This window comes from Pseudopodoces humilis, chromosome 8 (assembly GCF_049639895.1).
Source record: "Pseudopodoces humilis isolate 2021_Gansu_Grassland_sample_001 chromosome 8, ASM4963989v1, whole genome shotgun sequence".
Taxonomy (NCBI): Eukaryota; Metazoa; Chordata; class Aves; order Passeriformes; family Paridae; genus Pseudopodoces; species Pseudopodoces humilis.
This window is the reverse complement of record NC_142207.1, coordinates 1,459,558-1,475,149: the sequence shown is the minus strand read 5'-3', so window position 1 is coordinate 1,475,149 and position 15,592 is coordinate 1,459,558. Positions and strand designations below refer to the sequence as shown.

General features: G+C 38.4%; 1 protein-coding gene across 34 annotated transcripts in view; it reads right to left on the bottom strand.

Moving 5' to 3' along the window:
• The window catches only part of NEB (nebulin), a 97,094-nt gene that overhangs the window by 35,994 nt on the left and 45,508 nt on the right, over positions 1–15,592 (bottom strand). For all 34 annotated transcript variants that reach the window (XM_088059075.1, XM_088059082.1, XM_088059106.1 and 31 more), the window contains 31 exons: positions 15,317–15,421; positions 14,748–14,852; positions 14,351–14,662; positions 13,927–14,031; positions 13,588–13,686; positions 13,311–13,412; positions 13,021–13,128; positions 11,902–12,213; positions 11,674–11,778; positions 11,484–11,588; positions 10,903–11,007; positions 9,726–9,833; positions 9,522–9,635; positions 8,458–8,655; positions 7,737–7,841; positions 7,227–7,331; positions 7,043–7,147; positions 6,473–6,580; positions 5,696–5,809; positions 5,045–5,242; positions 4,100–4,204; positions 3,711–3,815; positions 3,338–3,445; positions 2,958–3,065; positions 2,510–2,617; positions 1,592–1,696; positions 1,398–1,502; positions 1,122–1,220; positions 838–948; positions 577–681; positions 272–376 (listed from right to left, as the gene is read on the bottom strand). In XM_088059075.1, the coding sequence (XP_087915201.1) occupies positions 272–376; positions 577–681; positions 838–948; positions 1,122–1,220; positions 1,398–1,502; positions 1,592–1,696; positions 2,510–2,617; positions 2,958–3,065; positions 3,338–3,445; positions 3,711–3,815; positions 4,100–4,204; positions 5,045–5,242; positions 5,696–5,809; positions 6,473–6,580; positions 7,043–7,147; positions 7,227–7,331; positions 7,737–7,841; positions 8,458–8,655; positions 9,522–9,635; positions 9,726–9,833; positions 10,903–11,007; positions 11,484–11,588; positions 11,674–11,778; positions 11,902–12,213; positions 13,021–13,128; positions 13,311–13,412; positions 13,588–13,686; positions 13,927–14,031; positions 14,351–14,662; positions 14,748–14,852; positions 15,317–15,421 (3,882 nt within the window). The remainder of the gene's footprint in view (positions 1–271; positions 377–576; positions 682–837; positions 949–1,121; positions 1,221–1,397; positions 1,503–1,591; positions 1,697–2,509; positions 2,618–2,957; positions 3,066–3,337; positions 3,446–3,710; positions 3,816–4,099; positions 4,205–5,044; positions 5,243–5,695; positions 5,810–6,472; positions 6,581–7,042; positions 7,148–7,226; positions 7,332–7,736; positions 7,842–8,457; positions 8,656–9,521; positions 9,636–9,725; positions 9,834–10,902; positions 11,008–11,483; positions 11,589–11,673; positions 11,779–11,901; positions 12,214–13,020; positions 13,129–13,310; positions 13,413–13,587; positions 13,687–13,926; positions 14,032–14,350; positions 14,663–14,747; positions 14,853–15,316; positions 15,422–15,592) is intronic.

Genomic DNA, 15,592 nt, shown 5'->3' with positions numbered 1-15,592 from the left:
AAGAGAGACAGCAAAAGGGAAGAGTCATCATTGCAATTTTAGAGGCATTTGCTAATCCTCAGAGAAAAGCTTGTCTTATAAAATCCTAAAACGTGTTTTCAGAATGTTTTCTTTTACCAGAACTAACAAAGGAAATGTAGAACTTAAGCACAAGAGAGAGGAAAAAAAACAAGGCTAAACATATTTGAGCCTTGAAATTACCACTAAAATGAGAAGTAAAACTTCTAAAGAGTTCAGCAGAGTGGCACCAAATTAGAAAACAAAATTTTACCTCACTGATCATGTCCTTGACATTCCTGGCGTGTGTAAAGGCTTGAGTCTGACCATCAGCATGATGGTGGGGTCTCTCCTTTGTGGCAAGTTCCACGTACAAGTACTGCAGCAAGAAGAAAATAATCAAAAAATCCACACTTCTAGTAAATCCTCCCTTATGTCTCTGAAAAGCAGCTGTAAAAACATAACCACCAATTTCTAGGAAATTCTACATTGCTTTGGGATGGAAAGCTTTTGCTGTACTTCAACAATACATTAAGAAGGATCCCCTGATCGATTTTTATATCAGCACAGTTTTTTCACCTGGCTCTGTATTTTTTGTCCTGTCTTGGCTCTTATGAAGTCAGGTGTATCAAGGACAGAAGTGTATTTTGTCTTCAGCTCGTTGCCTGCAGCTCTGTAAACCAGCTGGAAAAAAGACAGGCCCAGGAATTATTTCTTCTGCTATTATTTAGAAGCTTCACAATCACAGCTTTGCAATTATAACATCTCATCTATTCCAGTAAAAAAACACAGGGAGAGGTTATTACAGCTACAAAATTGTGCAGAAATAACAGAATTTACCTCACTCAGATGGGTTTTTAGTTCCTGCACTGCTCTGTATCCAGGAGTATCCAACACCACCTGGACTTTAGGCCACATTTTCTTGGCAGTACTTGTGTAGATGTAATTAGACTGGAAAGGAAAAGCAGTATGAATAAAGGAAATTTTACACTGCAACCCGACAGCGCTTTGAAACAACGAATTGGCTGCACAGCACGGAATTATCTCGTTTTTTGCTCACTTTCCTGCATGCACAGAAATAAATCCATGGCTGTCATGCCCAATTCCCAGAGGAATTGTCTTACCCAGAGCTTGCGGAGCTCGCGGGCACGGACCATGTCAGGAGTGTCATACAGGAAACAACCCAGGCCCTTCAACCACCTCAGGTCCTCTTTGTATTTATTCTACGAGAGAAATCAAAACCAACAGTCCACTTTCGGGATAATTTCAATCATCTGTCCTTAAACACAGCGAGAAAGCATTTTTTTGGTTAGGGAATAGAAAGGAAGTGAGAGAACCCCAATCCCACTGCCAGCAGAGAGGTTTTGGAGCTCCCAGCAGGTGTGTGAGGAGCAGCTTACGTCACTGGTGATGTCCCCAACGTAGCGACAGTGCAGCACGTGAGGGGTGTAGGGCAGGGAGATCAGGTGGCCCTGCATCTTGAAGAAATCCGACTTGTAGATCAGCTGAAAAGCAAGGAACAAAACAGCTTTTCACGTGTTTGCTCAGGGAATAATCTCATTTTCTTCAGTTGTGCTCTTAGGAAGGCACCTACATCGCTGACAGCCTCCTGGGTGGCTCTGACTTGGCGGATTTCGGGGGTGTCAGGGGTGGTGTGAATCTTGTCCTTGTTCTTGTGGTACGTTGCCCTGTACAGCCTCTGTGACAAGAGACAACATTCTGCATTTTAACACAGCTTAAAATGGCAAAGAAGTTCAGCACAGTGTAAACACTTCCTGCACAAATTGCTGTTTTCTACCCAGGCAAAGATTTTCCATTAAGTTTTCAATAAATTCTGGAAATCTCACACTCTAATCCTAACAACATGTAAATACACATATTTAATTTAATTTAAGAGCATTTTCATGCCCTTAAAGCCGATGACCAAAGAAGTGAGTAAATGTATATATAAAACAAATAAATATAAAACCTAAAACTATTGTGCCCCAGTTTTATACAAAGACTTCTATTCAACTTTAATCACAGCTAATAAAATTAGGCTGAAATTTTATACTATAAAATATTAGTTTATAAATATAATGTAATATAAACAGTAAATTAAATAAATAAATATAAATATATAAATTGAATATATAAATATAAATATATTTTATATATAAAAATAAAAATAAAAATATATAAAATATTGTATATATATTACATATATGTTTATACATATAAAAAATATATAGAGATATGTAAGTAAGAATATAAATATAAATATAAATATAAATATAAATATAAATATAAATATAAATATAAATATAAATATAAATATAAATATAAATAGTAACAGTTTCAGCCTGGATCCATGATCCCTCACTGTTCTTCATGGATACTTCTCTAAATAAACTTTTATTCTGAAAAGCCTGAAAGAAGAGGGATCCTACAGCTTTCCAGTCAATGCACTCTCATTATGCATATTTTGGGCACTGCAAATACAAGTGAAAGCAAATACATGTATTTACTGTACCTCGTTAATGACTTGATTGACTTTCCTCACACTTTCAAAGCCAACATCTTTAGGTCCCAGAGTGTAGCCCTTGGCTTTCATGTGTTCGTAGGCTTCTTTATATTTCAGCTGTAAGAAGTACAAAAGCACACAGAAATTAAATTTGATTACGATTCTGGCTACACTGCAGCTCTGACAGCAATTTCTGCTGTATAAAGAGACAGATTTTTAGAGATAAACCAGTGAGATGTAGCTTTATCAGAGTCAAATACACCACACATCATAATTATTTCACCCCTTATCACACGGCCCAAAATTAACAACAAAATTAGTTTTTCTTGCATCTAATAAAATATTTGCATAATGCTGAGGAAATTTGTGTTTGGGCAGTAAAGGGCCAAGCTGAGAGTCCCTTGTGTGGGGCTGCTGATCATTCCCGTGGTGCAGAAGGATTTAGTCCCCGACTCACATCACTGCCGATGTGCTGGACGTGTTTGGCGTGCTGGAAGTGCGGAGTGTCCGTGGGAAGGCTGTACCCGGTGGGCAGAGCATTCACACCAGCCCAGCGATACAAATTCTGCAAGAGGAGAGAGAAACACTTTGTGCAACTGTCAGCAACATTTGAGGGGGAAATCCCTCAATCTTGGGAATCTCTCGAACAACTGGCAAAAGATTTCCCCCATGTCTGGGGGAAAAAATGCATTAAAATGAATTTTTATAGCTCAAATGAGGATATTTTCCCACTTTCATTCCAGAGCAGTGACATGCAGCTTCACCTGGAAAGCTAAAACCAGACAATTTGGTTTTCCAGGGTCACAAACTCTGTGGAGCCCACAGTTTTGTATTTACCTCACTCTGTATTTTGTTGGCATTATACGCCCGCTCCAAATCCACTGTTTTATCAGTAGGGATCATCTTGCCTTGGACATTCCTCCTGTAATCACCACGATAGACAGCCTGGGAAAGAGAAAAAAGTCATAATTGTCACATTCTCTCACAGTGTGTTTTGTTTGCATACAGTGGAAACAGCTCCTAAAAAAATGGATTAAAATTTTTTTGGCTTCAGGCAATTAATGATTTTAGTGATTGTGTCCACAATGAGGTGTAGATAACCAACAATGATTAAAATTAAATTATTAAATAAATATTAGAAGTCCCATTTCTAAAGCTGGTGAGCTAACAGCATTTGGAATATTGGCTGCAAGGTGAGAGAAACACTTACTTCACTTAAATTCAAGGCACTGAGCACATTCTGGACATAGACAGGAGTGTCTGTGACCACAGTGAAGTCCTTCTTCATTTTTTCTGCCTTAGATTTGTACTTAATCTGCAGAGAGAATGCAAGAGTTCTGATTACTAATGCTAGTAATTGTTAATTTAATTTATTGTATTATTACACTTACTATAGTTACTAATTATTTCATCACTGAGCTATTTTATTAGTGAAACCAGCATTGAAACAGAAAGCATATTGCAACTATGGCTTGTTATTTAATGAATCCTTCAATCAAGAAGGATAAATAACATTTTCCAGACTACACCTGGAGTGGAATAAAGCTACAGTGGAGTGAAAAAGAAGACTAAGAGGCAATCCCAGAGTTACCCACTCACATCACTGCGGAGGTCATAGGCTTGCTTGGCATGGAGGATTTCGGGAGTGTCCCAGACAAAGCAGCCAATGCCTTTCAGCCAGTTCAGATCATCCTTGTAGATCACCTAAGGGAGCAGAGAAGGAACCTGTAAGAATTCCACCAGGATCTAATCCCTCATTTCTAAATCATTTCAAAACACAACTGACAAATGATGGCAAGGAAGGTTTCTACTCCTTTGATTTTTTTGTTTTCAGGGTTTGGTTTTTTGTTGTTTTGGTTTGGGGGTTGTTTTGTTTGTTTTTTTGTTTTGAGGAAAATAAAAACAATTTCTCCTGGAATTTAAGAAATTTTTCTTCAATTTGCTTCAGTTTGGGCAATAAATTAAAAATCTAATATTTTTTTTTTAAAAAAAACCACCTGCACATCCTACTGGACACTGATTTACTGCCAGATCCTACTCCTGGGCTGACCTGCTCAAGACAAGCTTCGCCCAACCAGGATTTGCACAGATTTCCAAAGTCTCCACACCTCATGCAACCAAATAAAGGACAATTTACAGACAGGGTAGAACTGTAATTAATGATTATAATTATGACCCAAATGCCTGCACAATCAATACTGAAATTATTGAAGTTGTTGCACAGAGGTTGTGGACTCGCCATCCCTGGAAATGTTCAAGGCCAGGTTGGAGCAGCCTGGGATAGTGGAAGGTGTCCCATGGGAGGGAGTGGAACTGGATGAGCTTTAAGGGTCCTTTTCAACCCAAACCATTCTGGGATTTTCTGACTCTATTCACCTAAGCTCCATCTCAGTGACCCATTTATTGCCAAGTGCCACAAAAATGAAGTCAAGTGGCAACTTCAGAGCGCTCCAGCGATATTTTTCTTAATAATTTCCTCCAACAGAGCACAAACAAAGGAATGTTCTCCAAAGTGAGCCGGGAACAAGTGATTTGGGGACTCACATCACTGACTTGGTCGGTGACTCTTCTCACGTGGGTGTTGACCTGCAGGTCGGGCAGGCAGATCCACTCGTGGAGCCGCGTGCGATAATCGACCTCGCTGATCTTCTTCTGGGCATCCTTGGCTGAGATGATGTCCACCATGTCTGGGACAATGTGCACCTTGGCTTTGGTCTTCTCATAGGTCTCTTTGTACAGACGCTGTGGAGTTAAAGCAACGCTTTCATAAAGCTGCAGCACAAATTGTTGCTAAATTTGGAGGAAACCGTTGCTGTTTTCATGGGATGTCAGTGCGAGAGCGATCGCTTTGGCCGTGACTAAAATGTACATCTGGCCTGCTCTAAAAATAATTTGCAGAACCTCAGCAAGGGAGGTAAAATGTGATTTGTTCAATTTTCATTGCGCTGATGAGCTAAAAGGAGGCAGATGAGGATTTTTCCCATATTACACTAAAGGTTTGGCCATGCAGACAATGCAGGAATTGAGTTAAAACTGAAATTCATGGTCGTATTCTGGAATTTAGGAAATACTGCACTCTGCCAAATGCAGTTGGGAATGGGATGTCTGGATCAAGGCACGTGGATTCTTTGAGTGGCTGCTTTTGAGGTAAGTATGGCTTTATCAGGAAAACACACATCCAGAACCAGCACTTACATCGATGTTGAGCTTCCCAACCCTGAGGCACCTTTCCGTATTGGGATCATCCTCAACACCTCTGGGGAGGGTGTACAGGGCTTTGAACTTGTCATACTCCTCACGGTATTTGACCTGAGCACAAGCAAGGAAATGCAACAATTAACTGACTCCAATGAGTCAGTTGTGGTTTTGGAACAAAATTAATCATCATTAAGCAAAAAGTTGATTCCAACAAGTAGAGAAAAGGCTTTAAAGCAGGATTTTACCTTTATTTTTTTGTCTTAAATGGCAAAGAAAGCACATCATAATAATCAGGTTGTAAAACAACAGCTGATGAGAGTATTTTAAAAATCAGTAGATGAAGAAGAAGGCACTTATTTGTTGTTCCAGCTGTTTAATTTAAAGGGATCTGTGGAGTTGTCTCTCTTAATTCCAGCTTCAGTAAAGCATAAGATGTTTTCTGTTTTACTGAGCATCATTTAAAGATTTTTGGTGTTTTTCTGACCTGAATGCTCATGAAACTTAGACTAGAAAAACTCTAACATTTTCAGTTTGGATTACTATAAAAATTGACTTTTTTTTTTTCCCATGGCAAGAAGCCACAAAGGACTGTTACCCAAATGACTATCAGAGAAAAAAACATTATCTACAGATACATATTAGATCTCAATTAAAAAGGAAAAGTAAATTAAAGTTTAAAAAATATAAATATCTATACTAGATGCATGGCATGAAGGATTTAGTTGTTAAAAAAGATGATCTGATAAAAAAAAATAAAGAATTGAATTCACTTACAATGCTTGCATTGTGCTTCAGTTCTTTGGCACGTGCCAAGGCTACAGCATCTGGGGGCAGTGCATAGCTGGTGGCCTTCACTTTATCCCAGGCCTTCTTGTAGAGATTCTGTGGGGAAATAGAAAGTTTTTGTGAGTGGAAAATCAATTCTTGTAAATAATTACCAACACCCAATAGAAATCAAAAGCCCTTTTGCTTTTATTTAGACACCACAAAGTATTGTAAAGAAGATATTAAGTGATACTTGATATCAAGTGCATGTAAAGGTTGATAGAAATCCCTTCTATTCATGTCTGTTCTCATATGAGGTTTTAATTTTGTTCAGGTGTAATTTTATTCAGGGAATCTGTTTATTAATCCAGGTGTTTTGCCAAGACTGGCATTACAGTTGGAAAATATGGCCCTTGCCTGAAGTACAACACCTCCCTGAAGCTCAGGTAGTACAGAGCACCAGCTTTGAGAAACTCCTGGTTTGGATGTTTATCTTCAAACAGAGTGAACAAACAAAATAAAACAAAAATCCCACCTTGAAGATCCTTAAGAGAAAAACAATTGTGTATAAACACTTACATCACTATAGAGATGTTTCAAACTCTGAACTCTTTCTGAATCCACTGTGTCAGCCACAGTTGTGTACTTGTCCTTAGTTTTTTGGAATTCCTCCTTGTATTTCACCTGGAAGATGAAAGCTGGGTTTAGAGGATTGTTTCAATGCTCAGAAGGACAGTCCTGAGCAGAAAAGGTGGGGATTCACCTCACTGGCGTTGGCAGCACTTTGCAGAGCAGTCACATAGACAGGAGTGTCTGTAACCACACTGAAGTTCTGGAAGTTCTCCTTCCCTGCAGAGGTGTATTTTATCTAAGGACACAAAACCAACAAAATACCCATTAGTGCTGAAAATTACCTGGAAATTCCCTGCCAGCTTCCTTTAAAATCATATCTGGACAGCTGAAATAAAAGATTACAGCTCAGTTAAAATCAACTCTGAAAGCGACAGGTCATAAAACAGAAATACTTAATATACAGCCAGTATGAATTAAGGAATAATGAAATTAAAAAACCACAGCTGTCTTTACTTTCTCCTCCTCAAATAACACAAGTGATGTCTCTACAGAAGCAACTTCAAGACTGTATTTTCACAGTTTAAACAAAATACTTCTGATGTAACAGGAATTACTTCATTCTGCTCTGGACTAGGACATGTCAGCCCCAATGAATCATAAATGTAAGAAACACATAAATGTTTATTTAAGGGAAACTTACCTGGCTCTGCAGGTCATAGGATTTCTTAGCCTGTAGGATCTGTGGAGTATCCCAGACGTAACATCCAAGTCCCTTCAGCCAGTTCAGGTCATCTTTATACACAGACTGCATGGAAGTGAACAGAACATTAGGTTAGGAAGAAATTTTCCTTCTGCCAATTAAACCAAGGAATTGTGCATCCTACTAAGCCACACAATTAACACACCCTCGGATTTATTGGGAAGGTTGGTTGGCCCAAGCTGAGACACCACTGACTGCAGAATACGAGCACCGTTCTCTCAGCCGTGGGCTGATACAACCCCAACAAACAAGGGGAATTCTTTTCCAGACCCACTGGATCCAGAAGGATTCTGGATGCTGTCCTGGCCCCCCTGCTAATTCCAGCATTCCCAATTACAACAGAGAAGGATCACTGCAGTGATTGGTACTAAGAACCTTAAGCCATTATTAATTTCACATTATTTAAAAATTTAATATTTAAAGCCGGTTATTAATTTTGTGTTTGAATATTAGGGAAGATACTTGGGAAAAAAATGATGGGAAAGGCTGCTATAATGTCAAACAAATAGGTTCAATAAGTTCACATAAGTTTAGAAGGGTTTGGACAATGCCCTCAGACTCCTGATGGGACTTTTGGGGTGTCCTGTTCAGGGCCAGGAGATGGACTGGATGACCTCCCAACCCAGCCTATTCCATGGCTCTAAATAAATAATAAACATACATCACTCAGAATCTCCTGGGCTTTCCTGGCGTGAATAACATCGTTTTCTTCAGGTGAACAGCTCCACTGGTGGAAGTACGTGCGGTACTCCAGATCACTGAGGATGTACTGGCACTTCTTGGCCAGGACGTGGTTCATCATGTCCGTTGGAATATGGACATTTTTCTTGGTGTCTTCATAATTCTTCCTGTAGGCCAGCTGAAAAGCAAAGATTGGGGAAAAGGTGAGAGGAAATAAAAGTGATTTTCTGTATAACTTTGGATTTTGGACTAAAAGGTGACAGTGTAGTCTGAGATGTGTTTTCTGGATTTAATAGCTAAGCTCCCATGGGATTCAACAGGATAGAAATCTTAACTTGGATATTAATCACCTTTTATTTTTATGAAGTTCTGGAAGGACAACAATGACCTTCACTCGCAGTTTAACAGCTGATTAGAAAACTAACAAGTCTTCAGGGTTAAAAAACTCATGCTCCACAAATGGTTTTCATCTAATTAAAGATAGAATATTTGGGATTACACTGATTTTATGCTCTGCATGACACATTGTATGTGCAGTGCTGACAACAGCAACACACCAAATGTACATTTAATTTTCAAATTCTTAAATTCCTACTTCAACTCAAAATCTGAAAGATCTCAAAAAAATTTCCTTTATTTGTGAAGGAAATTAATCACACATGGTATTTTTTACTGCTCAGGTCCTTAGACTGAAACAGAAAAAGGTGTGTTTTTTTTTTCCTTACTGTAGTTTTTCTAATAGCTAAACAAATCCCTTTTCAATCTCCTAAATAATTTAAAATTCAATTATTAAACTCATATATAAAATAAGCATTCAGGAAATAGAAACATGTTGAAATTACTTTTACTGATAATACTGTGGATTTATATTAAGGCTGGACTTGATTTTTGGAAGCCTTTTCCAACCTTAATGATCCTGTGATTCTACAGCTCTATTAAGCTTTGCCTTATTTATGTCTAAGTAATGAAATAGTGACTTTCATCAGTGAAATAAATGGTGAAACAAAACAAATGGAAAATATTCCAGACTCGTTCATTCCTTACCGCGCTCCTCATTTTCTGGAATTCCCGGGAATGAATGACACTGGGGAAATCACCAATATCCTTCCCAGCCAGGTAATGGCCTTTCAGCTTCTCATATATTTCCTTATATTTAAGCTGCAAAAATATTCACGTGGGAATTTTAATGTTCATTCCAACATTGGAATTTGGGGGGAGAAAGGGAAAGAATGGGGAATCCCTCCTGACCTCACTGTTGATGTGGTTTGCATGTTTGGCTCCCACGAGTGGAACGTATTTCTCATCCAGAGTGTATCCAATGGGCTTGCTCAGCTCCCAAGCCTTCTTGTAATGTTTCTAGACAAACAAAGCACATGCAGATTTTAATGAAAAAATCAATTCTATTTCCCATTTATACACACAGGGGATATGACATGGAACACAGAATTTTTACTTTTAATTTAATTTTTATTTTTACAGTGGTTCCCAATAAATTAAATGGAGGATGTTTGTTTTGAACAGTCATTTAGTATAAGACAAACAGGACAGGTGTTCACTTCAGGAAGTTACTTGAGCACAAGTTTGAGCTGATTTCTGCTTTCTTTATTATATTTATATCAGAAGAGTAGTAAAAATATCCAAACTATAGATATGAACTCTGGTTTAAAAGTACAGTATAGAAGTGTTTTTATAGATAATATATTATCTATAAATAGATATCATATAAATATATATCTACATTATATATATAATATATATATATAAATATATATAGATATAAAAATATATATCTATTTATATATAATATAAATATATAAATATATATAGATACATAAAATATATATCTATATTATATATAATATAGATAATTATAGAAGATAACTTTATAGATAATCAAAATTGTGAAAAGTCTTCAAGAAATATCGGTGTTTATTAAAGAAACAGTGTCAATGGCACTTTTCTAATACTTATTTTGTTAAATATTAAATATATTCACCTTCAGATTAAATTATGAAGTGCCTACTCACATGAATGAGTAATCACTTCTATTTTTAAAAAATAGGAGTTTCTCATTACAATCAGTGAGAGTACTCAAAAGTAACTGGTTAATAACGTAAATCATCTACACTTTCGATTTCTTATAAAAAAAGTAAATGTAAAATTTATCAGTAGTCTCAGAAGATATTACTGGATGGAATTACATTTGGTTTTGACACACTATTATGACTTCCAAGCACCACACAGCTGTCCTTTGAGACCACTTCAATAAGGAAAGAAATCACCCTGATTCCAACAATCCAAATGGGAAAGCTGAAGAAAAAAGGGATTAAATAACCTTCCCAGTGCCACTGCTGAGAGTGGAACAGCTCCTCAAGTCCACCCTACACTCTGTGGCTTTCAAAGGTTGATATTTATGGGATCTCACCTCACTGTGGAGCAAGGCCATGTCTTTGGCATGGTGCAGAGCAGGAGTATCATCAGACCCAATGTACTGGCCTTTCTCCTGGTTAAAAGTTTCTTTGTATTTTAGCTGCAAAAGAAAACAAACACACAGTTAATTCCACAGGAGAAACACATTATTCCCATTAGTCCATCTATAAGTAGTAGACATTTATTTTCTCTTGTGTCATAATGTAATAACCTTGTGTAGGACATTCCAACCACTGTAAGACACAGGCAAATGTTACTGTGTCACCTCAAAATCCACATGGACTCTTGAAAAATTTAAGATACTGCTCAGCAAGTACACTTTAGGAACACCAGGAACTCCACGAACTGTTCATCAAGAACAGGACTCAGTTTTCAACTACTATAGGAAAAATCTATGCAAACTCTAAGTCAGGGCATGCCATCTTCTCCAACAGGAAAATGTTAAATTATTTGGATGACAATATCATGTTGTTCATTCACAAGACTTCTTACTTGTTTACCCCTGGAAAGCAAAAGCAATTAAATCATCTACTAATTCTTCTATATGAATTTTTATTTAATAAAAAAGGTACATACGTCACTCTGATTGACAGAGTTCATCTTTGCCAAAACGATCTCAGGAGTGTCAACCACGCTTGTGTATTTGGAAAAGTTCTCCAGGGCTTCTTTAGTGTATGCTCTCTGCAAAGAGGTGAAATAATGTCTTAAACACTGTGCATGAGAAAGAATTGCTAATCATGGAACTGCTGAAATATTTTCTCTTTACCTTGTCTATCAGTTCCTGTGCATTCTTAACTTTCTTATGCTCCACTGAATCGAGAGGGACCCAACCACAGCCACGAAGCCACTCCAAATCAGCCTTATAGATGTTCTAAATCAGAAAGACAATGCAAAAGGACAGAAATTACTGACCTCAGGATGGATTATGTGCTGTGGGCAATATCCTTAGGCCAGACCAGGTAGAAAGGACCTGGAAGGCTGCACCATCACTCACATCACTCTGCAGGTCGTAGGCCTGCCGCGCGTGGATCACGTCGTTCTGGTCAGGAAGGCAGGTCCACTGGTGCAGGTACTGCCTGTAGTCAACGTCACTGACCAAGTTCTGGCACTCCTTGGCTGCCACAACTGCCATGGCATCCGAAGGCATGTGGATTTTGGACTTGGTTTTGTTGTAGTCTGATTTGTACAGCCTGTCGTTCTGGATCTCGCCCGCGTGCTCGTACCACACCAGCTTGGGGTCATCTCTCATCTTGGCAACTCCCACATAGTGACCTCTCTGCTTGACATACTCAGCTTTGTACTTCAGCTGGTGGGAGAGGGGAGAAACACAGAGAAAATCAGCACTGGCTGTATCCACTCTGGTTTAACCTGGGAATGGCTTCAGGTTTGTCGACACAAAAAGCAGATGAGACAGGGAGTTGTCAAATGCAGCCTTAGGTTTTCAGTACACGACCAAAATCTGGTCACAAACAATAATATTACTTTGTATGGGCTTTCCAGTTCAAAATATAGCATCTTCTAGTCTAATATACTCCCAATTTTCAGTAAAAGCTATTGTTAACACAAGAGGAAAGACTTGCTAGAAAATGTTTCCTAACAAGCACATTCAGTCTCATTTTGGCAACAAATTGAGATTGTTTTAAGAGTGGATGCTTATTTACAGTATTTACATCACACTGCTTTGACAAAATGTTTATTCCAAATAAGAGTCATGTAATAATTTCATGATCCATTATGCAAATGTTTAAAATGTAAAGTGTGTACTGGCCTACAGGTTTTGATAGGCCAAAAAGTGAAATCAGAGCCCTATATGTTATAATCATAGTATCACTTCAATTATTTAACATTTATAAAATACGCAAGTCCAGCTCAGTTGATTTTGAAAGGACTGTTTCTGGAAAGAGTCAATGTGGAAGGAATCTGACCTTCAGCACTCCAAACCCCATAATCACAAAGATGACTGAATTATTTGGAGAACAGTGGAATTCATAGGCCATGGAAAGTCTGGATGTTACCCCAGGTGGAAAGCTTTTTAAGTCTGTTTAGGAATTTTCAAGGCCTTTAACATTTCAGGCTTTCAAGCACTCATCTTCCTAATGAGAAAAATCCTTACCTCACTTTGGACATCACTTGAGTGCTTGGCATGAGAGATCTGTATTGTGTCAGGAGGCAGGAGGTAACCAGTGGCTTTTTCTTTTTCCCAGCTTTCCTTGTATAAATTCTGTGGGAAATAAAAGTCATGAGGAATTCAACACTACTACAATGATAACCATTACTGTATGCATGCAATTTGTATAGAAGTATAAGGATAACAAATCCTTCCTTCAGGTTGTTATCAATAAGGCAGGTTTTTTAAATACCTAAAAAAATGTGAGTAGAAGCTGTCAAGGAGAGACCACATACCTGATTTAGAATTCTGGCTGCCTCTCGGGCCATATCCAGTTGTGGTGTATCTGTGAGTGTATAATTTGCCTTGGTCTCGTTCCATTCTTTGTGGTATTTAATCTAGGACACAGAAAGAAATGATTGCCTTGTAGCACCACCACAGAACTGGGAAAACACCATAATTTACACACACAATTATGAACCAACCCCTGAATTTGCAAGGCCATTAGAAAAAGCACATTAAATACAGAATTACAGAAGTCAAATGCAGCCCAGACACTGAGAGCAAACTTACATCACTGCGGATTTCAGTGCTATTCTTTGCTGTGACATAATCAACTCTGTCGGCCACGGGAGTGAACGGGAGAGTTTCAGCTTTTGTGCGGTACTTTCTCTGTACAACAAAAGGAAGAAGAGATTACCCCAGAATATTTGATGCCTAGTACAGCAATTCTGAATAGATACACAAGACAAGGAATTTCTTGTGGAGAAAAACCTCTCCATACACATTGAATATTGTGAAAATACTGCAATTCCATTTTTCATTTAAAATCTCATAGTTTAAACCATTTAAAATACTTTGAGTGACAAATAGCCCTGAAGAAAATTTTAGTATTGAAAAACACTTGGTTACCTCACTCAGGAGATCTCCAGCATATTTGACATGCTTGACTCCAAGGGAATCATTTGGCAACCATCCAATTCCCCGCAGCCATTCCAAATCAGCTTTATAAACAGCCTGGGGAAACAAAACAAAACAGGGTCCATGCTCTTAGTTACACTTCCCTGTACGATCCAGCAAGATTCACAAACAAAAGAATTTACTTCCAGTGGTTAAAAGGGGAGCAGTAATTCCAACATGAGCACTAAATCTGAATTTATCACCCTTCAAACATGGCAATTTATAAGTGGCCTATACTTTGCAACTCTAGCAAAGAGCAAGGTGAGTTCCCTGAACTCAGGAAAAGATTCCCACTCCTTAGAGCTGAAGCAGAATAAGAAGAGGCAACACAGAACTGTGTTAAGAGGTGTTTAAGGGGTGTTTCAGGTGAACTTACATCGCTCTGGAGGTCGTAGGCTTGCCTGGCATGAATGACATCGTTCTGGTCGGGGAGGCAGATCCACTGGTGCAGGTAGTGCCGGTAATCGGCGTCGCTCACCAGGGTCTGCCCGTGCTTGGCTGCCACAATGGACATCATGTCCACTGGCAGGTGGCACTGGGTCTTCTGCTTGGCAAAGTGCTTCTTGTACTCTCGTTCGCTCTGAACTTTGGCTACGTCCAGCGCAAACTGGATTTTGGAATCTCCCTTTGCGTTCGGCACTCCCACGTAGTGTCCCTTCTGCTTCTCGTGCTCCAGCTTGTATTTGTACTGGGGCAAGAGCAGAGGTCACCATTAGTAACAGCTAGCATGAAAGAGCTCCTGGAGCATGGGAAATGCCTCTTTTGGCACTTACATCACTGGCAATCTCTCTAGAAGCCTTGGCTGTCTTGATTGGAATTGCATCTGCTCTCAAATCATAGCTCATCTTCACCTCATCCCAAGCTCCTTTATATTGTTTCTGAAAAGACAGAGAAAACATCACACACATGCTGAATGCTCTGGCATTTGCCATTATAAAAACAGAGTTTCCAGACATTTATTTGCTGAAATACCATGAAATTTTTTGAGCACTCCTGCTCCCAACCATAAATGCAGCTGCCTCTGAAACATGCAGCACAAGCTGTGCAACCTATAAAGCACAGAAGGGAGTTTGTAAAAGTGTAAAAAATATTTATATGCCTTGGATTCTCATCCATTTCAATAAAATATTCCCTCAGTGGGGCATGATATTTCTAATTTTTAAATAGCTGAAAGTAACTATTTATTTTAAAACAGCTGAATACTTTAAGGATATTTGATAGATGGAAGGGAATGTCACAAGCCCTGTATGAAGACAGACTTCAGTGAGATTCAAAGAGATTCAACATCTTAGAATTACATAATTCACATCCTATTTTAGAGAAAAGAGAATGATAAACACACCTGGCTGTAATTAACAGCGTTAGCCTTGGCTAGGTTGATTTCAGGTGTGTCTGGCATGATGTGGATCATAGTCTTGTCCTTTTCCCAGGCTTCTTTATATTTTGGCTGTTAAAACAGAAATTTCATAATATCATCAGAATTATGGAATTTCATTTATCAATAACATAAAATCCCATAAATCTCTCCCAAACTATCATCTCTAAAGAGTAAAACATTTGGAAAAGCATTAAACTTAAAACACCACTGATCAGTTTTATATCTCAGCAGTGAGATTTC